A 27177-nucleotide genomic window follows, 5' to 3' on the forward strand; every position below is an offset into this window, starting at 1 on the left:
CGGAGTTAGGCAAAACGCCGTTTGGCAAATCGGAGTTAGGCAAAACGCCGTCAGGCAAATCGCCGTCAGGTAGAACTCCGTTAGGAAAAACGCCGTTAGACAAATCGCCTTTAGGAAAATCGACTTTAGGCAAATAGGCCGTTAGGCAATTCGACGTTAGGCAAAACGCCTTTAGGCGAAATGACTTTAGGCAAATCGCCGTAACGAATTTATGTTTAGGCAAACCGCCTTTAGGCAAATCGCCTTTTACTCGGCGAGGCACCGCCGCGCGACGCCGAGACGCTCGCAAGGGAAACTTCCCTGCTCGTCGCCAACTACAGTCGCGTCCCGAACTTCCGTGGAAACAAAAAAAAAATTACACGTTAAAGCAAGTGCAGTGGTATTCCAAAGACACAAAAATAAGGGTTTATGTTTATGAATATGCGCACGACATGACACGGTTTTTTGTGTTCTATCCTGCTCGGGTTGTGGCCGTGGTTTTCATCCTTCTGAACTATATAGGCTATATGCGGAAGACCACGTGCTAACAGATCACGGCGGCCTACTTTCTGATGGTATACGTCCGCCCGAAGTTTGGCGGTGGGTCTCGGAGGTTCACATGGCGGACCTCCAGCCGGTCACAGTACCGGGAGGTCTGCGCAACAAGGGCATATCCGCCGACTGTACTGGAGGAATAACTTCTCTCTCTCTCTCTCCCTCCCTCTCCCTCCCTCTCTCGCCCCTTTCCGGCACGCCATAGTGCAAAACAACTTTCAAACGAATCAAGCACAACACCTCTGACATCCACTGAATATTATGTCTGTACAAAATGTGTCAGTATAGTAGTAAAGAGTAGTAACGGTTATATTTGCCGGGGTGAGGAAGATAATCCCTAGCGGGGTTAGAGAAAAAGAAGAAGAAAAGTAAAACCGGTTGTAGACGCACCCAGTGGCGGATCCAGGATTTTGGTTTGGGAGGGGCTTGACCCAGCTGAGGCTAGGCTTTATCAAGGCAAACACTAAAACAATAGTGAACCCAGATGCTTTTGGAGAGGGCTTGAGCCCCTTAGCCCCCCCTCTGAATCCGCTACTGGACGCACTTCCTCCCTGCTTTCGTGCCTTTCTGAAAACATAACGCTTTGTTTCACTGAATAAGGTCCTCAGTAATCAATAATGTAGGTTGAAGAACGTCTTAAGCACTAAGGAAAAGTAATTAACTGTAAACATATAAAATTATTAGAATGGCAACTGAAACTTGCAATGGATTAATAAAAAAAAAGCGTTTCAGTTTGTGGTAAGCAAGAAGGCTGGTACCGACTGAAGTTGTGTATGTGAAGGTCCCCTCACACGATCAGTCTAGCTCCCAGTTCGGACTGCTCAGTTTGGATTGAATTGAGGCCCTCAGCACACACGATCAGTCTAGCTCCCAGTTCGGACTGCTCAGTTTGGATTGAATTGAGGCCCTCAGCACACACGATCAGCCTAGGTGCTCTTTTCGGACCGAGCTGACAGTTTGGGCTGAACTGAAGCATTCCTCATACAGGATCAGTCTTGTGGTTACAGTTGCTGCTAGATGAAAGAAACTTCGGATGTTGCAGCTGCACATTTAGTTAGAAAAAAGGGAAAAAATAGAACAGCAACAAATATCTGTAAAGCGTTTCCGGAATAGCTGCGCACGGTAAACCAAAATAGTCAAATTTTTGAAAATTCGAAAATATTTCCCATAGTTAAAAAAAAAAAAAAAAAAAAAAAAAAAAAAAAAAAAAACATACATGTATACTTGAATATAAGGAATACTCAGTATTATTTCGTAAAACGTAGCCATGAGTTGTACAAAGTTACAATATCTCTCTTGTAATTCCTACTACGAAACTATTTCTTGGCAAATGGTTTAAAAAAGGAGAGTTTTATGAAATTACAGAACATTTATTTTCTCTGTGCATAGTCTGTTTTTGCACGCGGCACACGCAAGCTACAATCTCCTAAACTGACTCTTTTGTCCATTCGGAGGATTTCCTCTCCATCAGCCGTCATTACCCCCACCCGCCCGCCAGCTACCGCGAGTAATTAACCTGGAAATTATACGTGGACGGCCGTTGCTTCGTGTAGAGGTCCCAGGGCCATGCCCCCTTCCTCCCTCCCACTCACTCTCTCCCTCTCTCTCTCTCTCTCTCTCTCTCTACCTATCTCTCCTCGAGCCGTCGGGAGACCAGCCGGACAATGAGGCGTCGTTTACCAGGAGGGCATACCCACGGGAGAGAAACTCGCAACTGCCGACACTGAGACCTAGTTTTTTTGACGTAGTATCTTTGACGGCAGTAGCTCTGACGGCAGTAGCTTTCATAATATATTGCTAACTAAGGTACACTGATTCTGAGATAAGCTATTATCAGGCGAACAAACCAGTGAAAATCAACACACTGTTATTTTGGTAGCCACGTATGTTATGATGTGCCATACCATCAATTTTTTTTGTATCTCCTACTCCTTTATACAGAACATGATTTTTTTTTTAAAAAATTACAAATCAGCTTTAAGTGTTTTTTCGCACAGTTAAAACCAGTTTCACTAAGCACTGGAGCCTTTGGCCTTTGGAGGGATCTGGACGTTGTAGCTTTAACGGATTAACTAACTCAGTGGCAATATAACGAAGCATTAATAAGCGCAGATAATACTGAAAAATATATATTCAGGGAACGGTTTACAAAATAGCTTTGACTATTGGCGGTACTGGAACAGCACAAAGCATAAATGCCCCCTGGGTAAGAATATGAAGCCTGTATTACTGCGAACACTATTTTGTAGTGGTACAGTTTGTTTTCACGTAAATGTACAAATTTACAAATATCTGTAAGTTTACATGAATATTTATTTTCCATTTACAAAAAAAAAAAATTCAGTGCAACGATGACACTAAACAAACAATCTGGACGACACGACGGAAAAAAAAAACGGACGAACACACGAGGCTTTGATGTCAGCTTTTGGACATACGCCATTGCTAAGCACATGCATGTCTGTAGAAGAAAACTAAAAAAAAATACCCAAAAGACAAAAAAACACAAATTAAGCAAAAAATTGCTGTTGTCAACAGTATATAAGCACCACATAATATTCCATAACAGGAATATGGTCAACAAGCAAAGAAAAACAAAGAAAAATGGACTAAGAGAACGAAAAAAAAAAGCCCACAAATTATGAGAGCACAAAAATATTGAACCCAAAAAAATTCAGCACAACAGTTTAAACCAGATAAAAACACGACAAAACGAAAAGACGAAACAAACACAATAGTTTTCCAAAACAGAAGAGAACGAAAAAAAAAAAACACACAAATGATGACAGCACAAAAATATTGAACCCAAAAAAATTCAGCACAACAGTTGAAACGAGACAAAAACACGACAAAACGAAAAGACGAAACAAGCACAATAGTTTTCCATGGCTTTGTGTGACGGAACATTTTCAATTGCAACTAATGTCTAAGACAGCATGTACAACGGACAAGCCGCCACGGGGCCTGGAACTTGTAGGAGCGGCGTGCCCCCGCGTGTGGCGGCGGGCTTGGGGGCGGCTGTACCGCGGCGGATACGCCCCCAGGGGGCGGCAGGTGGCCCGGCCGCGGAGCGGAGACTTCGACGCACCATCCACCGCCGAACCTCGCCCGCTCGTAAACTCCCACCTGCCACGGGGAGGAACCCTCTCGCCCGTTTCAACTCGAGCATCGCCCGCTGCTCCAAGGATCAAATAATCACGAGTAAGTATTTTACTTAGTGACCTTAAACATTTTTGAACACTAAGCATGTGTGTGTATATTTATTTTTCACTAAACGACTAAAATCAATCAGTACATAATTACGTCAAACAAACCTTAACCTCATAGAGCTGATTCAAAATTTTATTTTATAATATTATTATAGTATAATTTAATTAAAAACGTAAAAAATAAATTCCAGTAACGAGATTTGAACCTCGTCCCTTTAGATTAACAAGCGCGCGCTCTACAGCTGAGAGCTGCCTACTCGTGGCGTTTTAGAAATTTCATTTGTTTTAAGAAAACTTCTGAATATCCCACTGTTGGATCTGGCTGATATTAACATTCAAGAAACTTTACACGTACCTACCTATATTTCTCTAATTCTAGTGAGTGTTGAACAGATTGTAAAGGGTGCTTTTAAAATTTAATTAATGAAATGATTTAGATTTTAAAACATCTAATATTAGTCTGTACGTGTGCAGTTTCAAAGGGTCGCCGCTTAGTCGCACAGTAGCCAGTTCAATGAATCGTGCGTAGAGGTGAAGGAACATTTGGTGCGCCCGCTGATGTCATCCCTATCGCACTCCTGCTACCGACTCTCTCAGCGAGAGAAAAACAAAACTGCTCAAAGTATAAGGTAAATCCCAGGTAAAGCGATTTTTTTTTTTTTAAATTGAATCATAACTGTTGTTCTTGTCAACCAAAATTGTAGGTCAAACCCAATCTTTAGGCCTACTACACACTACAAACTTGCTTCGCTACGGTAGTCTACAGGCGGAATACTACCACACTGCTCATTACATATGCCCTTCCTTGAGGACACACCACTGCCGCATCTATAATGAAAAAAACAAAAAACTAAATGACATTTTGAAAATCAACTCAAGGAAAAAAAAAATACAACTAAGATAAACCGTAATAAATATAAACCAACGAAGGCTTTAAGGGACCTTCGAATTCATATTTATTAAAAACAAAAACCAACACAAACATGATTACATAAAGACTGTATTAAGATCCGAAAGCGAATGAAGCATCAACATCAATTACTAAAAAATAAAAAATATATATATATTTTTTTGAAAAATCTCTCCGAGGTACAAACGGAACCTCTCTCCCCCCCCCCCCCCCCCCAAATGGGGGATCCTCAAACCAAAGATTCACGGCTCTATGCCTCACCGTATCCAAGCTACGCGAACTTCAGACACAGACAAACACATCACACTCTAATACCTATAGATCGATGTTTCAACCAAACATCTTAGCTCTCTGTAAACGGCATTTAGTAGGAGTAATTTCGTGAATGGAACGGAAGTCGCATGAAACGGAAATGTGAACCGGGTTGAGTCAGACGTAACGACCACGAGCACAAAGCCTGCTCTACTAAAGATGCATTTACTTCAACTCTGCAGCTTTCACAGTTTACGAGTTTTACAGCGGTGTCGAACCCTCAAGCCGAAGTGACACACAACCCGAGATTAAAGAAATTCACATTCCTGTCGGAAATTCTTGCCGGAAAAAAAAATTACAGTGTCTCGAAAAGTATCGATACTGTTTCCCGTTGATTAATAAAGAAATTCCCATTCCTGTCGAAAACAAATTACCGTGTATCTAAAAGTATCGATACTTTTTTTTCCCGTTGATTAATAAAGAAATTCACATTCCTGTCGAAAAAAATTTACAGTGTATCGAAAAGTATTGATATTTTTTTCCCCGTTGATTAAAGAAATTATCATTCCAGTCAAAAAATTCATGTCGAAAAAAAATTATAGTGCATCGATAAGTATCGATACTTTTTTCCCGTTGATTAAAGAAATTCACATTCCCGTCGAATAAAATATTACAGTGTATTGAGAAGTATCGATACTTTTTCCCGTTTATTAATGAAATTCACATTCCCGTCAAATAAAATATTACAGTGTATTGAGAAGTATCGATACTTTTTCCCGTTTATTAATGAAATTCACATTCCTATCGGAAATTCATGTCGAATAAAAAATTGTTTGTCTGTAAAGTCGGTTTACGGACGATAGTTTAACGTGACGTCATAACAAAACATTGATGAAACGATTACATACTTTTATGAATAAAATTGAATCATTTTTATTGAATTATCACTATTTTGTATGGATACAAAGGAGTGAAATGAAATCTACAATTTAATTGATGAATTTACTTTTATTTACACTCATTAATTCAAATGTTTATTACTTTAACGAAGAGATTATTTTAACTATAACTGTTATACATTTTTGCTATTTAACTTCTTCCAATCTGTGTTATTCTGTTACGGATAGGACGATAATAGGAAAAGAAGGAAACAAATGGGAGTGTTTCAAGGATGATAAGAAGGAAAATGGCTTACCCAACACCAAGATGCAGTCAAAAATAATATATTTGCGTCACGGACTCTGCAGCAATGCTAGGAGGAACGGGTCAGCGAAGAGCAATGAAAATGTTACATCTGAAATGCATGAAAACAGAATTACGCCACGGACTCGGTCGCAATGCCAGGAGGTTCAGGTTAGCAAAGAGCAATATAAAATGAGCGTAACGGGACGATGTGCGTAACGGGACACCTTATCGTGCGTGCAGTCAGCGTTCATCGATTTATTAGACGCTGTCGCGTCAAAAATAAAAAAAATTACAGTGTATCTAAAAGTATCGATTGTCCACGGTTGTCGGGTTGTAGTTTCCACAGCGTCCGAGGACGCGCGGGCGGACAATGAGAGCGTCCAGACGCGGCCTTGGGGCAGCTTCCTGCTTCCTGCGTCCCTCGCCGCGTCGTGTGGGGGGGGGGGGGGGGTTTGGCTCTCCCACGCTCGCAGCTCGCCGCTAGGGGCGCGGCCTGTGTCGGCGAGGCGAGGCGGGATTCTCGCTGGTGCTCCCAGCGCGGTGGTCGCCCCCCCCCCCCCCCTAGTGACGTCATTCGCGTGCGGGCGAATGAGAAGATGACGGTTGCAACGCGCAAGAATATGCACCAGGTGTTTCATGCCTGAACATTATCCTTTTGTAATCGCTTCGTGTGATGCGGTTGATCGGGGTAGGCAGGCACCAGCAGTGCTGATAAGGTATAAGGGCGTTAAGGACCCAGCCAACTGTCTGGGCAGTGGCGTAGCAAGCGGGTGGCAGGGGCGCCGTCGAAAAGGGTTGGGGGGGGGGGGGGACGCCACGACGATTTCGCGGTTACTGAACCCTTCCCCCCCCTCTTTTTTAATCCAAGAGGGGGCACCATTTTCAAGTCTGGCCAGGGGCGCCAGTCACCTTAGCTACGCTACTGCTGTCTGGTTAGCTGAGTGAGGCAGGGGGCCGAGGTGGTGACTATGCTGGGATGGGTAGCCCTCAGCCTCTGGTCACACCTTTCCCAATCAAAAAAAAAAGGGGGGGGGGGGCAATCCCCACACAGTTCTGGCTTTACATACGGCTCTGGAATTTTGAATACGGTGTTCTGTGTGCTGACTCCCAAACTACGTACCCTGCGAAGGGAGGTAGAGGATAAGCCGGCCTTCGAGTTGGAAAAAACTGCAATCACTTCTAAAATACCAGTTTTTAAAAACGGAATATGGAAACAGAACTATTCATCCGCCCACGGCGTATTCTTAAAAAGCTTTAGGTAAACAGACACCACTCGCATATCTTGAGCAGTTTTCGAATCACTTGTTTTTTTTTTTTTTGTTTTACCCTGAAGCTCTGCACACCTGGTTAAAATACACTGTATGCAGAGCTTAAAATTCGGAGCCCGGAACTCGAGAGCAGCATAGGTTTATAGCGGAGCTTTGGAGTAGGACAGAAAAAAAACGTAGGGGAAATGTCTTTCCCCCTCCCCCCCCCTCAACATAACCTAGTTTCACCAATCTCCTAAAAAAACTACACGGAAACGCGATGGAATTACAAGGGCGAACTCCCCCCCCCCCCCCCAACACACAGTGTTTTGCTATCAAATTATTCACGCAACGACGTTTCATACCCGCTTCGCCCGAACTTGGCCAGGTAAAAATGCAAAAAAGTATGCACTAAATATATGTGTATCATTTTGTTGAAGTTCGACCACACAAAAGTCTACAATATTTTAATCATGTTAAACGTGGATATAAAAATAACAAACCTGGATTGGGACGACATACCCCTAAAATTGCGACACGAATTTCGCAACACCCCTGCCGGAAGCCATCGTCGCAGCTCCGCGCCTGGCCAGGGGTCGCTCAGGGCCGCAGACAGTGCCGCCGGAATGTCCTGCCGGCCTGTCGGGAGGTCCTTCAGAGGGCTCCCCCGAGTCCTGGGTGACAGCTGTGCTACCTGCGCGCATTGTCCTTCCCGATTTCTCACGCTCCCGCCTTCTGTCCCTCGTAGACCTGCCCCCCCCCCCCCAATCCTTCCAGTCGCTCCTCAGGATCCTTCTCGGCGGCCTGCTGGTGTTGTTGCCCCACAGGAACACAGCGCTGCCGAACTTGTCACTTGGGAAACCATTCTCAAAAGTGTGGATTTCTTTTTTAACACAACAATCCAAACGTCAGGCGCAATCGCACCTTCGTCCACTGCCCCACATATGCGTGGCAATCCCTGCTAACCGACTGAACTGATGTACTACTGTAGCTACATCATCAGGCCATCGCACATGTTCAGGTGGGATATGAGTATTGACTGCACTCACAACATTCTTGATAACTATAGACCTGCAAAATTGGCGGATTCATTCGGTGATAGGCTAGAATTCAAACACATATACCTCTTAGATAATTTTTCTTTTGGCTTACTGTTCATCTGGACGAATCTCAACCAGTTATAAACCCTCAACCAAAGAAGGATCGAATCACAGACAAACCAGCTGAGACGACTTACAAGTCGGCAGCCAATGAACTTGCGTTATTTGCCCGAGTGTACAGGGGTATGTGCAGTCTATCCTGAAGGCCATCGAAACCGCGAATTTTGCAGGTCTCTATTGATAACTCTACAAACTGTCGCTTTCGAAACACCGTGCATGTCACCTATGCAGTGATATTGTGCCCCACTTCCTAGCCAGTGCAAAGCTATTTGAAGTTGTTTATGTGGTGTTATAGCATGATTCCTTCTTGTAGGGTGTTCTAGAGCAGCCTCTATTTTACCTAACACACACGAAAATGTCTCCCCACTGGAGCTCGGCTATATCCGTCGCAAAAAACACTGCCTCGCACTGTTCACTCGTCCGCCGCGAACACAACACCGTAACGGATTCTTCGGTCCGCCGAAGATCCGATCTTCGCACACGAAGCACCTTCGCTCGCTCTCTTCACTTCAGTTTCCGTAACTCTCTCAAGCCCCGCCCAATAAAGGTCTCGTAGCCCTCAGAAAGTTTCGCAGTCATCAGATTACCCCCACCTAAAGCGCCCGCCTACCTGGCTTATGAACAGCATTGCACTGTATTTGAAATTTACTCTTTTTTTTTTTTAACTTGAAACTACTTCAAAAATATTCGAAATCTGTTTTTTTATACGGAAGGAAAAAACACACTCCACGCAATGACGGAGTTAATTTTTTTCATAACGAGTAGCACGTTCCGACCATCATTTTAGAAGCCCTCAACATTCAAACGAGCATGGGCACACAAAAAATTAACACAAACGTTGGTATTTAAACACAAACGTTTACCGAGATCTCCCGATTCCTTTACATTCGAAGCGCTACACGTTACTAATATAGCTAAGCATCCTATTATTATTATTTTATGTACACGAGACAAGCATAAGCAAAAAACAATTTAGAAATTCAAGGACACCAACCTGACGGTGTAACATTTTGTTGATTCAAAACTTTATAAAAAAGTTAAATGTTTTTTCTTTTCAACATTAAAATGTTGGTTGAGTTGAAATAATCATATCAATAAAGTAAAATTGCAGTTAAGTAAAATCAATTCCAAAGAGATACAGAGAAACTATAACGTCATTCGCATTGTCAAAATGTAAAAATTTCCCAGCAAAATTATCATTGATGATATCATTCAACCTTTAAATATAGATGTATTGGCTATTGACAAGAAAATGAATTAACGCACCAACCAGATACATTAGGGAGGACACAGAATTTATTTCAACACCAAAATAATAAACAGAACAAGAAGTAAAAAATATATCAGTAATTTAAGTGCGTGTGTGTTCTACCCAAAGGACGCCAGTCTTATCTGGGTTAACCCAGCTCTGAATGTGAATGACATTCTGATGTTGGTCCAGAGGAATGGTTAGTGCACCAGAAGCGGAACGTGGTCCCTGTCTGGTGACAGCTGCGCAGAACGATGCGCAAGAGATCCGAGGCAAACTTGGTGCGCCATCTGTTTGTTCACAAGTTACATTATTAAAAAAAAAAAAAATACTTATGATTTAGCTGTGAATGTGAATGACGTCCTGATGTTGGTTCAGAGGAATGGTTAGTGCACCAGAAGCGGAACGTGGTCCCTGTCTAGTGACAGCTGCGCAGAACGATGCGCAAGAGATCCGAGGCAAACTTGGTGCGCCATCTGTTTGTTCACAAGTTACATTATTAAAAAAAAAAAAAATACTTATGATTTAGCTGTGAATGTGAATGACGTCCTGATGTTGGTTCAGAGGAATGGTTAGTGCACCAGAAGCGGAACGTGGTCCCTGTCTGGTGACAGCTGCGCAGAACGATGCGCAAGAGATCCGAGGCAAACTTGGTGCGCCATCTGTTTGTTCACAAGTTACATTATTAAAAAAAAAATAATTACTTATGATTTAGCTCTGAATGTGAATGACATCCTGATGTTGGTTCAGAGGAATGGTTAGTGTACCCAGTGGCGTAGCCAGTATTTGCGTATGGGGGGTGTTAAGAAGCATGCCCCCCCCCCCCCCTCCGTATTAGAGCGGGGGGGGGGGGGGGTCCTCCCCCGGGAAAATTTGGATTTTAATGTGTAAAATAGTGCTATTTTAGCAGTTTTCGGTACTTAAATTTAAATATTGTAATGGTAATTTTTTTATTAATTTTAATATGAAATTTGTTTGAGTGATGAATAAGAAATTAATTAAAAATTTGGTGCTAAGGGGGGGGGGGGGGGGGTGTTTGAACCCCTAAAACCCCCCCCTGGCTACGCCCCTGAGTGTACCAGAAGCGAAACGTGGTCCCTGCCTGGTGACAGCTGCGCAGAGCGATGCGCGAGAGATCCGAGGCAAACTTGGTGCGCCATCTGCACCCGGCGCGAAGAGGCTCCGGGGATCTCGATGACCCCGCGGCAGGAAGCGCGGGCACCCTCCGCGCGCAAAAAGTTAATCAGCGTGGAGCACGAGGGGCGACTTCATAACCCACCATACCTCCCTCCCTCCCTCCCTCCGACGGTGGTTAATTAGCGACCCGGGGGGGGGGGGGGAAGATTATGAGCACGATCTTCGCGCGGTGTCGGGTCCCGATCCTCCCACGGAATACATGAATAGCCAAGCGTCTCGGAGGTGGTGGGAGTCCTCCCGGCCCTTGCGGTTCGGATACACGCCTGACTTAGAAACACTCGACTTAGAACTGCCATAACTCGACACGCATCACCGAACCAGGGGCGTAGCCAGGGGGGGGGGTGTTTTAGGGGTTCAAACCCCCCCCCCCTTTAGCACCAAATATTTAATTAATTTCTTATTCATCACTCAAACAAATTTCATATTAAAATTAATAAAATTTTTACCATTAACATATTTTAATTTAAGTACCGAAAACTGCTAAAATAGCACTATTTTACACCTTAAAATCCAAATTTTCCCGGTGGAGGACCCCCGGACCCCTCGCTCTAATACGGGGGGGGGGGGGGGGGCAAGCTTCTTAACACCCCCCATACACAAATCCTGGCTACGCCACTGCGCCGAACCACATATAACTCAGAAACTTCGTAACTTACAACTGTATCATGATTTAAAAAAAAAAAAACTTAGAAATACACAAAACCGAATCACATAACTTAGAAACGTCGCAACCTAGAAACACACGACGCTGAAACACTTAAAACATAGTGACTTAGAAACACTCGACTTAGAATTGCCATACCTCAAAACGCATCGCCGAACCACACATAACTCAGAAACTTCGTAACTTACAACTGTATCATAATTTTTAGAAAAAAAACAACTTAGAAATACACAAAGCCGAATCACATAACTTAGAAACGTCGAAACTTAGAAACACACGAAGCTGAACCACATAACTTAAAAAATCGTGACTTAGAAACACACGAGTTAGAACTGCCACAACTCAAAACACAACGCCGAAACACATAACTCAGAAACATAGTAAACTAAAAAATCACAATTTAGAACTGTCATAATTTATAAAAACGTAACTTAAAAATACACAAAGCCTAACCACATAACTTAGGAACGTCCTAACTTAGAAATACACAACGCCGAACCACAACACTTAGAAACCCATAGCTTATAACTGTCATAACTTAGAAACACACCACGCTGAAACACATAAATTAAAACATAGTGATTTGAAAACCGTGTACGCCCTGCTGAGGTAATCAATAATTAATAAAACACACAGGTAAGATCCTTGGCTTTTGGGAGGAAGGGGTAATTTTAGCCCCGTCTAGAGTAAAGGTTTTACCGACGTTTCGGTCAACGTTGCAGTCGCCATCATCAGCGTACCAGCTGCCATTCAGACAGTGGCCGTGAAAGCCTGCTATCTTTAATAATAAAAAGCGTCGCGAATGTAATAACTACAAAGAAAATATTCTGTACGTTTACAAAACATTATTTTGGAAACCGGTTGCCAAGAAATAGTTTCTAATGCTACACGAAAGATATTAAACTGTATGATACATGGCTATGGTTATTTTTAGAGACAGTACCTAGTATTTATTACGAAAAATGGCGCATAATTTATATTTTAATTTATGTTTTATTCGAGCATAATTTTTATATTATGGAAAAGATAACAGAATTTTCAATATTTGGAGTTCATCTTGGTCAATGATTATTGATGTGCGCAGTTAAAACTGGACCATTATTAACGGAACGGTTTACGAACAACTTTAACTGTTGGAGGTATTGGGACAACACAAAGCATACATGCCCCGGTAAGAATCTGAAGGCAATATTACTGCGAAAAGGTGGAGCAGATATAACATTGTGATGTCCGATGTCCGAATGTCCTGAAATCTAGAGTTGTCACTAGAACGCAGTAAATTTTTTTTAGATTGTTTTTTGTTTATTGTTTTCAAGCCATTTTTTTTTCAAACGGGAACAGGAAACCCAAATATCGTGAATGTTATGTTGTCGTTCCATGCTACCCAAAGGACACAGATTAGGACAAAAGGTCCAAGTTGACCAATGTATTCGGACCATCGCCCACACACAACGCATGACGTCAGAGGGTCACGTAAGACCAATCAGCGATCAGTGTCCGTCGGACACAGTTTATGACGTTGCAATTGAATCGGCACATGCTAAAAAGGGCCTCAGTCCAAGCAACCAAATTTTGAGAAAAAACGAATTAAATCTTGTCTCTAAGCAACACTTTTTAGCGTACGTTAAGAATTTCCGTAGCTAATAATAGCTCACCCGCGCGTGAGTCTCAAATTCCTTTCAGCATAGATAGTTGAAGCTATCCTATAACATGCGATTTTCATGCTTGACTCACTTCGCAATTTTTTTTTGTGACCGAGGCAAGGGCGTAGGAACCGGGGGGGGGGGGAGGGGGGGGGGGGTTACGTGTCCCCCTGAACTTTTTGGGTGGAGGGGACTGTAAAACCCCCCCCCCCCCCCAACTTTCTAGACAGTGATATTTTTATTTTATAATATTATTCTGCTCAACTTTATTTGTAATTTCTTCACTCTCAAATTTTATCTTGTCCCCCTGAACTTTTTGGGTGGAGGGGACTGTCCCCCCCCCCCCCCCCCAACTTTCTAGACAGTGATATTTTTATTTCATAATATTATTCTGCCCAACTTTATTTGTAATTTCTTCACTCATCAAATTTTATCTTAAGGAAACAATAATAATTTTAACATCGATGTATCCAATGGTTGGATACAAAAACTGCTTAAAAAGCGCTATTTTGCACTTTTAAAATCAAAATTTTCCGGTGGAGGATCCCCGGACCCCCCGTCTTAGTAAGAGGGGAATGGGTTTACATGAAATCAAAATAATTATTTGTCCCCCTCTCCAACTTTATGAACACAGCCACGCCTATGGCACCGAGGTGCTTTTAGCAGGTGCCGATCCAAATTGCGGACGGGCCTCAAAAGCTCTCACCTGGACGAGCAGCAGGCTCGCCAACGTGATGAGCAGACATCGCGACGGCCTCATCTTTCCCTTCCGGGAGGCGTCGCGGCGCTCGCATCGCCGGCGGCAGGGACGTGACCCGCGCGGGTCAGAGGCGACGCACCGCCGTCATCGTCGGCTGCGTCGGCTGCGTCGGCGACCGAGGGCCCGACTAACCTCAGAGAACTGCGCGGGCGTGCAGCCACTCCCCTCCGCTTACCTTCCCCCCCCACTCCTCTCCAACCATCCCTCCCCCCCCTACACCACGTGACCCTCCCCTTACTTCCCCCGCCCCCGCCTCAACACCCCACAAACAAAACCTACTAGGGACACACCTGCCCAGATCGGGCCACTGAAGTCGTACACTAGCTTTCTTCTTCACGAACCACGCAAAGAACCTCAACATCGCGATCATCGCTCGTTTGTAAAAATCACGCAAAATTCCAAAGACGTTACCAACAGCGCGAGACGCTAAAAATTAAGGAAAGCCTTCATTTCACAGACGAGAGAGCCACACCCGAAGTTCATGCTCGCTTTCCCCCCTTCCCCCCCACAACCACCCGTTCTATCTCATTGTATAAACCGGTGTGGCATTAAATTTTGCGGTCGATTAGGATAGGTTAGCTACATTATAAATACTATAAAACATTGTGGATGGATGGTTGGTTATATTAGGTAAGTATAGCTACATTAAAAATATTTACAATGAACAAAAAAAAAAAAAAAAAACCGAAGATGCACGATCGGAGGTTTGGCTCTCTCGTCTGTGAAAAGAAGGTTTCCCTAAAAGTTCAGCAAAACACATTTCCTGCATGCTGATTGCACACCGCATGCCCTGAGCAGGTTTTACCTGGGCCCCAGCTTAACATAGTTTTAATCCGGAGAACGAAACTTAAAACTGCATGACAGGTATAGGAATGTAATACACACGAAAAAGCCTTGACATATTTAGTAACGAGAAGAAACTCGGCGTGTGAGACCGAGGTTTTTTGATTGAGATGGTCACTGTTCTTGAGCTGCTGTCATTACTTAGAAACACACAACCAAGAAACACAAAATATAGGATTTTCTAATTTACATTAAGTCTAAGTTATGATTTTCCAAGTTAACAACGTTTTGTGTTTTGGTGTCGTGTGTTTTTATGTTATGATCGTTCTAACTTATGACAGTTCTAGGCTATGTAGATTTTTTCTTTGGATTCAAAATTATGACTGTTTTAAGTTAATAGCCACACACCTCGGATGTATGGATCCCCTTGTTCTTCGTTTTGGAAAGTCCTGTAAATTTATTGCAATTTATAGTAATGCGCGTAAGGATGACGACGCGCTGGCCGCACAAGCAAGCGTCGCCCTTACCGCCCCCCTTCCCCTTTTTTACACAGCTCATGAAACTGGAGCACGGACAATGCTAGCAGCCGGGCGTGACAAGGCTGAATGTCCCATTGGCCTGTCGCCTTCACCTGGGCACGCACACGGTGCGCAGAGCTTCACAAATAAAAAATTGGTTGTCTGTAAAGTCGGTTTACGGACGATAGTTTAACGTGACGTCATAACAAAACATTCATGAAATGATTGCATACTTTTATGAATAAAATGGAATCATTTTTATTGAATTATCACTATTTTGTATGGATACAAATAATGAGCGAAATGAAATGTACAATTTAATTGATAAATTTACTTTTATTTGCACTCATTAATTCAAATATGTTTATTACTTTAACGAACAGATTATTTTAACTATAACTTTTATACATGTTTGCTATTTAACTTCTTCCAATCTGTGTTATTCTGTTAAGGATAGGACGATGATAGGAAAAGTAGGAAACGAATGGGAGCGTTTCAAGTTTAATGTGCCTCGAAAAAGTCAAATCGATGGTTGTTCCAATCGAGTGGAAGAGAGATAGATGCGGCGCAAGCGTACAATGAGCGCAACGGGACAGTGTGCGTAACGGGACACTTTTTCGTAAGTGCAGCCGGCGTTCATTGATTTATTAGACGTTGACACGTCAAAAACTGCTCGAGATATCTAAGTGGGGGTCTGTTTGCGATAAGCATTCAACAATAGCTGAGGGCGTACTTAGTTTATAAACTTTATTTTTAGGCTATAACAGGTGTTTTCAGGATCGTTGTTAGACATGAAACTCTCGGTACAGATTCACGGTTACCGCTCAAATCTCACAGTTATCCTGTGACGACGAGAAGACTGCGCGCCAGTTCAGAGGAGACACCGCGCTAGAAGCACCAGCGAGCGTCGCGCTTATCATCCCGCCTCGCTGACACAGATACACCCTTGTCTGAATTGCCTGAACCGTAAGCAACACGCACTACACGCGGTATTCTATGGTGGTGATGCATTAAGGGAGCAGCTACGGCCAAGCGAAAATAAAACATGTAAGTTCCCACCAGATTAAAAAAAAAAGCTATTTTAAACTTCGACATGTTTGACCCATTACCTTGACAGTTAATTTTTTTTTAAATACATACGGTTGAACTAAAGCTGATACATCGTATTTTTTTTTGTATAACAGTGACAAACTTTAAACGAGAGTTTTATTTGGAAACTTTATTGATACCACTATACTTTATTTGAATATTTATTCCTATAGACCTGTAAATTTCGCGGATTCATTTCTCGATAGGGTAGAGTCCGAATACTTTTGACATTATTTTGCTTCAGTGATTGGGCCACAGTTTATCTGAAGGACTCTGGGCCAATGAAAAATCTTTAACAGAAGAATTAGCGAATCACGATCATTCCAGTCAACAGGTGTTACGAGTCGGTAACAATCGGCAGATGTAATTTGCACGAGTGCATAGAGGATCATGGAGTATATCCTTTAGGGATTTGAAATCGCGAATTTTACAGGTCTCTATGTATTACGTTAGTGGCAATCTCTGTCAAAAGCTACATCTGCATGCGTGGCGGCGGTAGGTACAGCTTCGCACATAACTCGAGTCGCAACAGTCGAACAAGGGTCGTGACACAAGCTTTCCTGTGGTTTTTCCGTTTTCCACGAAAACTGTCCCCGGGCAAAGAGGGGGGGGGGGGAAGCATAACCTACCTGACGGAACACAGTCGACCGGAAGTGCCGAGGTCAGTAGGCGAAGTTAAAACCACGAGCGGGCTAATTAAAAAAGAAAAAACTTGCCGCCCGGTCGCCATGACAGGTCGACGTGTCGCCTATGGGGCGGTCCTTCTCTCTCCCACTCCCCCCCCCCCCCCCCGCAACTTATTTATATATCCGCTCCCATGCGCATACGAGCTGCGCAGAGAACAGTCCGTGAATGGCCTGCCTGACAAACAGAACACAGCCAGAAACACGTTGTGCATAGAAAACGAGGACGTAAACAGCTCGAAACGGAAGAAAGGGAAAAGTGCAAGAGGAAAGGGGGTTATTTTTTTTTTTCAGAGTTCAATTAATTTCATGGAGGATGAAAGGAAGACGTGATAACGTCTTATAAATCGATGAACGCCGGCTGCACGCACGAAAAAAATTTGTCACGTTCCGCCTGAGCCGAGCGTGCAAGAACCGGCCAACCACCGTGCGAGAAAAAAAATCTTCTATAATATCAAACAGGTTAAGACGGTTTTTTTTAAAACTAATTGTTGGTGATCATGTTTAAACAAATTATTTGAATTAAATTTTGCAAAAAACTGTAAATAATATTTGAAAATTAAAACATATGCAATTTTTTCATCAATGTGTTCTATGACGCTATCACGTAAATTCATCGTCCGTAAACCGACTTTACAGACAAACCCCCCCCCCCCCCCCGCCTTTTCTTCTATTTTTTTTATTTAGATTGTTTTATTTTTCAATTTGATGAATTCATTCAGCAGGCAACGAGCGGCCTGTGACTCAGCGACAACGGCCGCTGGTGAAGGCAGGTGGAGGCAGGCGAAGCGCTGCCCTGCGAAGGTACCACAAGGGAATTTGAGGGTGGGAGGGAGGGAGGGAGTGGGAACAAGCGACAGGTGCTGCTCCCGCGCGCAACAGCGGGCCAACACGGCAACAACAACACACACACATACACTCACACTCACACCTGCCGGCGAGGTTCAAACCCCTCCCTTCTACCATTCCGCCCCGCCTTCCAACTCACAACCGCCAGTCACTACAGCCGCGCTGATACTCATCGCATTCCCTCGCGGTGGACTGACGCCCGTCCGTCCTTCTGCGCAAGCGCTCTGCGCAGCTGGTGGCGCGTTCTGGGTTTGAACAAGGCAAGGCAATTTTTTTTTGACGTGAATACATCTTTAAAAATTGCTTCCATGGTGGGAGGCATCTAAAAAAAACGAATGATAACAAAATTGGGGGATACAGTTTGGTGTTGCAGCTACATATCTTATCATATCCATCCGAAATATAATTACACCACTGGATAGCTAAAGGATCAAAGAATCCGTTACGCCAAGTGAGGACTGTGACGCATCGCGCGCATGTGGAGGGGGAAGCGCCGCCATTTTGCTGCGTTTCGAGATTTCCATTTAGTATAACTTTTGACTTGGTGAAGCTACGACGTTCGTTTGAGTTTCAATTTTTCAGTTCTCGTCAAAATCTATCGATTGCATGTATAAAACATTAGCGTAAAATAGTTACCGTGAATATATATGGTGTTAAAAAAAAACTACTGCTCTTAACGTATTCTTAAATGTTTTTCGTAATATCGGATATGTTGAGAAGTTTATAAAACGCGTGTGTGTTTTTGACGTGACGTTTAATAAATCGATGAACGACGGCTGCACGCACTAAAAAGTGTTCCGTTACACACATTGTACGCTTGCGCCGCATCTATCTCTATTCCACTCGATTGGAACAACCATTGATTTGACTTTTTCGAGGCACATTAAACTTGAAACATTCCCATTCGTTTCCTACTTTTCCTATCATCGTCCTATCCTTAACAGAATAACACAGATTGGAAGAAGTTAAATAGCAAACATGTATAAAAGTTATAGTTAAAATAATCTCTTCGCTAAAGTAATAAACATATTTGAATTAATGAGTACAAATAAAAGTAAATTTATGAATTAAATTGTAGATTTCATTTCACTCCTTCTTTGTATCCATACAAAATAGTGATGATTCAATAAAAATGATTCAATTTTATTCATAAAACTATGCAATAATTTCATCAATGTTTTGTTATGACGTTGTCACGTTAAACTATCGTCCGTAATCAGACTTTACAGGAAACCAATTTTTTTTTTGAACCTCAGCACTCCGTATGTGTGCCCGAGTAGGCGGGGCCCTTAAGAGGCATTCACGTCAAAGAGAGAGAGAGAGATGGAGAGAGAGAGAGAGAGAGAGAAAGAGAGAGAGAGAGGTCGTGGCCCCAGCCGCGGGCCGACCCTGGGAGGACCGGCGATGGACGACGACCCTAGGGTGGACTCCCACGACAAGAGGCGTTGGGCGCGCAATTGCCCGCCGGCGCGTGACACCACGCGCGCCCGATAGCGCCAGATGCTATCACGCCTGCCCCAAGGGGAGCTCATACGACGGCTCTTGCAGAGAGACAACACCCTCTCCTCGCCCTCTCCCAACTTAAACCTTTGAATATATATACTGTATAGAAGTCGCGAGTGGATAGGATTTACTCTACGTTTTTTCAGAAGCGTATGATGAGCAGCTTGGAAACTTCACCGCTGCAGTGCGCTGCCGTAACGTCCTGTATCGTCTTAGGTTGTTATTTACACGTTAGAGCGCAGCACTGTCGCCCGCTGTCATTCCCCGCACCCCCCACCTATCATTCACTGCAGCTCGAGGTAGTTCAACGAAAGGGGGAAGGGGTGTTTGAAGAGTTCGACACTTGTCCGCTAGGGGCCACCACAAGTCGATGCCCTAGAGATGGTGGCGATTGCGGCGGTGAATTAACCAACTACCTCAAAACCGTATTAGAAATTTTAACCTGGGCTGGCAGCTTCTATACAGTATATATATTCAAAGCTTAAACCAAGGGCGATATTCCAAGAAGTGCTAGCACTGCCCTGTTGGGATCAGTGGCGTAGCCAGGATTTGTGTATGGGGGGGGGGGGGTGTTAAGAACATGGCCCCACCCCGCCCGTGTATTAAAGCGGGGGGTCCGGGGGTCCTCCCCCCGGGAAAATTTGGATTTTAAGGTGTAAAATAGTGCTATTTTAGCAGTATTCGGTACTTAAATTTAAATATTTTTAATGGTAAATTTTTTATTAATTTTTAATATGAAATTTGTTTGAGTGATGAATAAGAAATTTAATTAAAGATTTGGGGCTAAGGGAGGGGGGGGGTTGACCCATAACCCTCCCCCCCCCCCTGGTTTCGCCCCTGGCTGGGATACAGCCGTAACCTAACTAGCGGACCGTATTCCAGTACGTGTCCAAAATCGAATCCCAGCAAGGAAAAAAAAAAACGGCAACCGTTCTAATAAATGATGCACCGCGCGAGGCTAGAAACCGGTTCGAACGCATTCTAACGAACGTTTCGAAACCATTCGATACAATTTGTGACATATCTGTCACAAAAAAAAAACTATACTGCGCACTTTTATTTTTTCCGGTGATTTCGTCCAGATTTGGGACCCGCGTCTGCAGCCATGTACTCGTATGTATCGGAAACATAATATTCTGTTTGGCAGAGGCCGCAGGTAAAAAAAAAAAGTATATTAAAGTATGCGAGAGCTAAATTATTCTACTGCGGAAGTACGCAAATGAGAAAGTATGCAAATGTAAAGAATGCAAGTATGCAGGTATGAAAAGTGTGCAAGTACGCTGAATAATTTTCACCTTTTCCCTTGCCGACCCCTTCACTGACGGTTTCCCCCCACCATTTACCAAACTATTCCCCTCCTCACCCGGTTCTCCCCACCACTTACCTAACTATTATTCCCTTATTGGCATCGGAATTTTCGTATCGCTCGAAAATTGCACGCCACCCACCCCCCCCCCCCCCCTCAGGAAATAATTTTCATTTCAAAAAAATGCAAGATGACGGGGCCTGATCCCCTTGAAGGTGTTCTCTGGGAGGAGGTGGCAGTCGTCAGCTGGACGGGACTGCACAGAGCGGAGCGGTGAAGCCCTCCTCGGACCACAGGCGCTGCGACCACGTCTCGGCCAGCGAAGTCGCGGCTACCACATCACGGCCAGCTAAGTCGCGGCGACCAGAGCACGGCCAGCTAAGTCGCGGCGACCAGAGCACGGCCAGCTAAGTCGCGGCGACCAGAGCACGGCCAGCTAAGTCGCGGCGACCACATCACGGCCAGCGAAGTCGCGGCTACCACGTCTCGGCCAGCGAAGTCGCGGCGACCACGTCTCGGCTAGCGAAGTCGCGGCGACCAGAGCACGGCCAGTGAAGTCGCGGCGACCAGAGCACGGCCAGCGAAGTCGCGGCTACCACGTCTCGGCCAGCTAAGTCGCGGCGACCACATCACGGCCAGCGAAGTCGCGGTGACCAGAGCACGGCCAGCGAAGTCACGGCGACGACATCACGGCCAGTGAAGTCGCGGCGACCACGTGGCGGCCAGCGAAGTCGCGGCGACCACATCACGGCCAGCTAAGTCGCGGCGACCACGTCTCGGCCAGCGAAGTCGCGGCGACCACGTCTCGGCCAGCGAAGTCGCGGCGACCACGTCTCGGCCAGCGAAGTCGCGGCGACCACGTCTCGGCCAGCGAAGTCGCGGCGACCACGTCTCGGCCAGCGAAGTCGCGGCGACCACGTCTCGGCCAGCTAAGTCGCGGCGACCAGAGCACGGCCAGCTAAGTCGCGGCGACCAGAGCACGGCCAGCGAAGTCGCGGCTACCACGTCTCGGCCAGCTAAGTCGCGGCGACCACGTCTCGGCCAGCGAGGGGCACTGTCGCGGCGACACCTCCACGCGGCGGGCCGGCGACCCCGCTCTGCTCACGCACCAGCGAGGTCAGGTTCACGGCTGCGCGCCGTGGGAAGCGGCTTGATTACTGCGCCCGCGCACGCAACCACGCCACTTACGACGAACCAAGCTGTCATCCTTTTTTTTTTCTTCTCGTAAACGGAACAGAAATATTCATATGTAAAATTACACATATTTGTAACTTTTTTTTTACATGTACATGCAAGCTACTGTATCATTGCAAATTAGTGTTCATAGTAATACTGGGTTCGAATTCTTATACGAATACATATGCTTTTTTTTTGACCCAGCACCTCCATTAATAATGAAAATCAATACACATTCTGAATCTTTATCCTAATTTATTAGTTAAATAAAAATGTATAATTGATAATAGATAATGCAATTAAATTATACATTCGAGAACATAACCTCAGTTCTATAAAGTCACTTGAAAAAGTTTATGAACACAATTTCTATCACTTATATTGACAATAAATAAATGTTTTAAAATATATTTTCCATCATTCGATATCCATAACTGAAGTATACGATTTAAAACCACATATATATTTTTAATTTTTAATGGGGTCTTTTTTTCATCCTGTGAAAATTTCGTTGCATGATGCGCGCTCTTCGTAAAAATCCACTCTCATAATTTTTTTTCCCATAATGCGCATAAAGAAGTCTAAAGAAGTATAGCCATCGGGCGCTCATGCAAGTGTGCTGCGTCTCCAATTGGCCCTGGAGTTCATACGGCGATCTTTGCGCCAATCAGCGTGGGTGGGGCCTCGAATGGGCGGGGCCTTCTGCTGCGCGCGCCGCCACCCCACGCCATCATCATCACCACCACCTCCACAACCACAGAAAAAAAATCTTGCCTCGGGAAAACGTTTCAAAGAATTAATATAGAAAGTAGCTTGTTCGACGACATTCAGGATGGCCCATGCAGTTTTCTGTACACTCGGGGCAAATGACGCAAGTTCATCGGCTGCTGACTTGTGAGTCGTCTCGACTGGCTTTGCCTGTGATTAAAAAAACTTATTTTGTTGAGGTTCTCTCACTGGTCCATAGAGTCGTCCAGATGAACAGTGAGCCGACAGCAAAAGCATCTGAAACGTGTACAAATTTGAATTTTCGGGCACATCGAGGAAATGAATCCGCGAATGTTTGCGGTGTCCACTGACGGCAGGGCCGGTGCAAGGTAAATTGGCGCCCTAGGCGAAAAACCTTAATGCCCCCCCCCCCCCCCCCCCAGCCGGGAGGACACCCCAAACAATTTTTCCTTGCCTCAAAATACATCACGTATGCCTAAGATTTTGTCAACAATCAAATGTACGCAGGCTTGTGTATTTTTTTTTTTACTTTTTTACTTATTACAAATCATAAACAGGTCACCGTGGACTTTAAAAAATTACTTATATCAATATAAACATTCCAAACTGTTACAAAAATCCATTTTCATCTAGTTTCAATAATCGTTAAACATATTATATGAGCTGTTATGTGTCGTGCTGCGCCGCCCCCAGCTACTTGGCGCCCTATAGGCGGTTGCCTAGTTCGCCTATACGGACGCGCCAGCCCTGACTGACGGAAGGCGCAAGGTGAGGCGAGGCATGTGCACATAGCCCGCTCTTGCGCGTAGCGGCTCTCGGCCTTGACATTGGTGCGCAGACAGCAGGTCGCGCTAGTGCTCTTCGCCCGGGAGAGACAAGGGGATGGGGGGGGGGGGGGGGGGCTGGGACTGCCCCATGGGAACAGCGAGCCTTATCTGCGGCGGTATCAGCCACCCTTCCGCCGCGCATAACCCCCCCCCCCCCCCGCCCCAAAAACCAAAACCCACGAGGCGTCCTGCGACATCAGTGTCGCAACCACGTGGTTGGCTACCGACACCTCCCCTTTGCTCGCCGTCGAAGACCTTCAAATGATTCATGCTACGGGTAATTTTGATTTAATACAGTTTATTGGACGTACGCCTTTGAAGTTTTGCACTATTTGTCACGGGAAGAATAAAAAAAATTGCAAAATAATAAATAAAAAACATACAGAATAATAAGCCTAAATCAGCTGATGTCAAAACAGACGGACCCGACGACGAACCTAAAAACACAACAACGACAGCAAAGACGAACACTTTTAAACTTAAATATCAGACAGCACAATAATTACGTGTAAGGAATTTAGTCATGAAAAAAAAAATTGGTTCTCTGTAAAGTCGGTTTACGGTCGATAGTTTAACGCGACGTCATAACAAAACATTGATGAAATGATTGCATACTTTTATGAATAAAATTGAATCATTTTTATTGAATTATCACTATTTTGTATGGATACAAAGAAGGAGTGAAATAAAATGTACAATTTAATTGATAAATTTACTTTTATTTGCACTCATTAATTCAAATATGTTTATTACTTTAAAGAAGAGATTATTTTAACTATAACTTTTATACATGTTTGCTATTTAACTTCTTCCAATATGACTTGTGTTATTCTTTTAGGGATAGGACGATGATAGGAGAAGTAGGAAACGAATGGGAGTGTCTCAAGTTTAATGTGCCTCGAAAAAGTCAAATCGATGGTTGTTCCAATCGAGTGGAAGAGAGATAGATGCGGCGCAAGCGTACAATGAGCGTAACGGGACACAGTGTAACGGGACAATGAGTCATCCTTTTTCGTCACGTCAAAAAAAATTATAACAGCACAGACGAGCACAGTGTGATGACAACGACGAGACAATTCCAACCATAACAACAATATATGAACAAAACGATGAAGATACACATATTATGGACAACACCGACGAACTCAGCAGGTTTCCTGTGAAAACAGTTGCGACGTTTCGGGAACTGGCATCAGTTTTGTCATCAGGCACAGTGTTTATTTTTTTTTTTAAAGCTCGCTTGAGGCAGTAGATAGCTATAGTAATCACATACGATACGAATAAATACATCGTACATAACAGCAATAATAATAAACGCCTCAGGACATGTTTATTCGTATACGGCCAAAGGATGCTCGATACAATTACAGTGCAATGAAAATGTTTCTCCCTTGTTGAAAAACAGTTATTCTATTAAACATGGACTAAATTAGACCTGCTAATTTCATTTTCTTCAGTTATAATAGAAGCGATCAGATGGTAACGCATTGCCGTGATAAAGCCCACATAAAAAATTAAAGAATAATTTTTAAGTTTATAGTAACACTTTTAATTTAATACATTTAATTCCGATGCTTGAGGAGGAGAGAGGGAGGGAGGGAGAGAGAGAAAGAGATAGAACCTTTGTGTCTGTTGTTTGCTTTCAAATTCTTTCCTTTTGTTGGTGGAAATGGTTGATTTTTTAGGATTTCAAGGAGGGGGGAAAGGAGGGAGTATATCCTCTGTACTTATACAATACCAATTTGTTTGCAGTGGTATAATAATCTTGGGCGATTCAAAATATTTGCGCTTAGCGCCTGCGTATTTCTGTGTATGCAACTTACCATACTCTGCAGCTTTGCGTTATGTTTACGAGCGCACTGTTAGGCGTTGAGGCAAATGGCTGACTATCACTTGCTGGTTAATACTGACATCTAGAGGCTTTATACTGAACTACGACCAAGCAAGACCTAAATAAACGTGTCTTTCGAATAGGAAACGAAAACAATGTTACCACTGAAAATAAACTGTGATTAACTGAAAGAAAAAAAAAAAAAGAAAAAAAAACAGCAGACTGCATCTTTTATTAAACAATAAAATTTAGAATAATGAACTGAAGACATTCATTAAAATTAATTCCATGTTTTTTATTCATAAGCATAAACTATATTCTTAGTGTACCAATTACTCATTTCACAGCTAAGATATAAAAAGAAAAAAAAAATGTATTAATATGTTTAGCTTTGACTTAATTTTTGGAATATATGTAGCTATAAGCCTTGTTGGGTTTCTGCAATGATCAGTTTTCAATTTTTTACTACTGGGACTACTATTTTAATTTTTATTACACTTTTGAATACTATTATTACATAATTGTATCACTTTTGCATTTTATTAATTTTTTAATAACATTTTTGTACTACTATTATATTTTATTAATGTTTTTGTGATAATAAAGACTGATGAACAATAAAAATAATAGTTTTAATTAATTACCTTGATTTCGCCCTGCAGAATCTCATTCAATGCTGCTCATACTTCAGGCACAATTTTGGATGTCAAAGTAGGAGATATCGAAAAGAAAATGAAGGCTTTTGTAGCTCTCTCCAGAAGCCAAAAATCTCAAAGTGATTGCAAGCCGTACTGGTATTGACGACCTTAGTTGAGTTTTTTTGTTTTGATATAATGGGTGTCACTTTATCTAATAAATAATTAAAGTCGGTTATAGACATTCTTGTAAATTACTTAAATCGGCCAGATGGTTCTGCCACTAATTCACACAACTGTTCTTCCATAACTTTGCCTGCAAAAAATAACAACTGAGTACAAGAGAGAGCCAAATGATAATAACAATGCGGATAAATACACGATATTGGTATATATGTATTACAATTAGCTATATTTGTTATTTGTGTCATTTACGGTAATCAAAATTATTAAAACAAATAAATACATTCCTTGTCTTAATTCGATGCATTGTGATCATACGCCATCTCCGTTATCGCCATTTTTTTAATTATTTATTTTTATGATAGGTGTGGAAATTGTTATTCTTCCTGCAAAACTAAAAACTAAAAATTATTTTCAAATGAAAAAATATGTTAATATTTGGCTACATAATTTAACTGATGAAGAGATGACTTTAGTATTTAAGTAAGTTTTATATATTGTTATAACTTTGTACCTGTACTTTACTTACATACTAATTATTATTTAATTATATTTTTCATTTATTCATGTAACAATGTTATAATTTATACGTTTATTTTGTTTATACATAATATTGAATTTTAATAAATTGCTCTTTTTTAACTTTCATCTTTATACAACTAATGTTAAAATTTCTTAGGTTATATTTTATATATTTTATTTCTCAGTTATTATAGATTTACAAATGTTTACAATCGCCAAAATACCGCATGTAATTTTGAAGTGACTAGATGCACTCACATTCAAAGCTCGCTTTCGTGAGTGCTAAATTTCCTGGTTAATTAAGTGAATATTGTTAACAAAGAACAAAGTGTAAAAAAATGGGAAATAAATTATATTATTATTATTATTAAATAACAGTAATGACTAATGGCACACGGAGCAACCGCAGCAGCAATTTCAGTCTCGTCCATCTCCTCGGAAGTTCACAAATGATTCAGCGGGAGTCAGTCGCACTCGCTGGGGGTACGAGACCACTCGGCCTTTGAATATATATACTGTATAGAAGTCGCGAG

The 27177-nt window shown here is 43.0% G+C and overlaps 1 protein-coding gene across 3 annotated transcripts in view; it reads right to left on the bottom strand.

Moving 5' to 3' along the window:
* Window positions 1–27177, bottom strand: part of LOC134536874 (tumor necrosis factor receptor superfamily member 11B-like) — a 69906-nt gene that overhangs the window by 9737 nt on the left and 32992 nt on the right. For 2 of the 3 annotated variants that reach the window (XM_063376925.1, XM_063376924.1), the window contains exon 1: window positions 13957–14137. The exons of the other annotated variant lie outside the window; for it this stretch is intronic. In XM_063376925.1, the coding sequence (XP_063232995.1) occupies window positions 13957–14010 (54 nt within the window). In that variant the 5' untranslated portion in view covers window positions 14011–14137. Of the gene's footprint in view, window positions 1–13956; window positions 14138–27177 lie in introns of those variants that run through there. 3 annotated transcript variants of the gene reach the window in all.

This window comes from Bacillus rossius, chromosome 11 (assembly GCF_032445375.1).
Source record: "Bacillus rossius redtenbacheri isolate Brsri chromosome 11, Brsri_v3, whole genome shotgun sequence".
NCBI lineage: Eukaryota > Metazoa > Arthropoda > Insecta > Phasmatodea > Bacillidae > Bacillus > Bacillus rossius.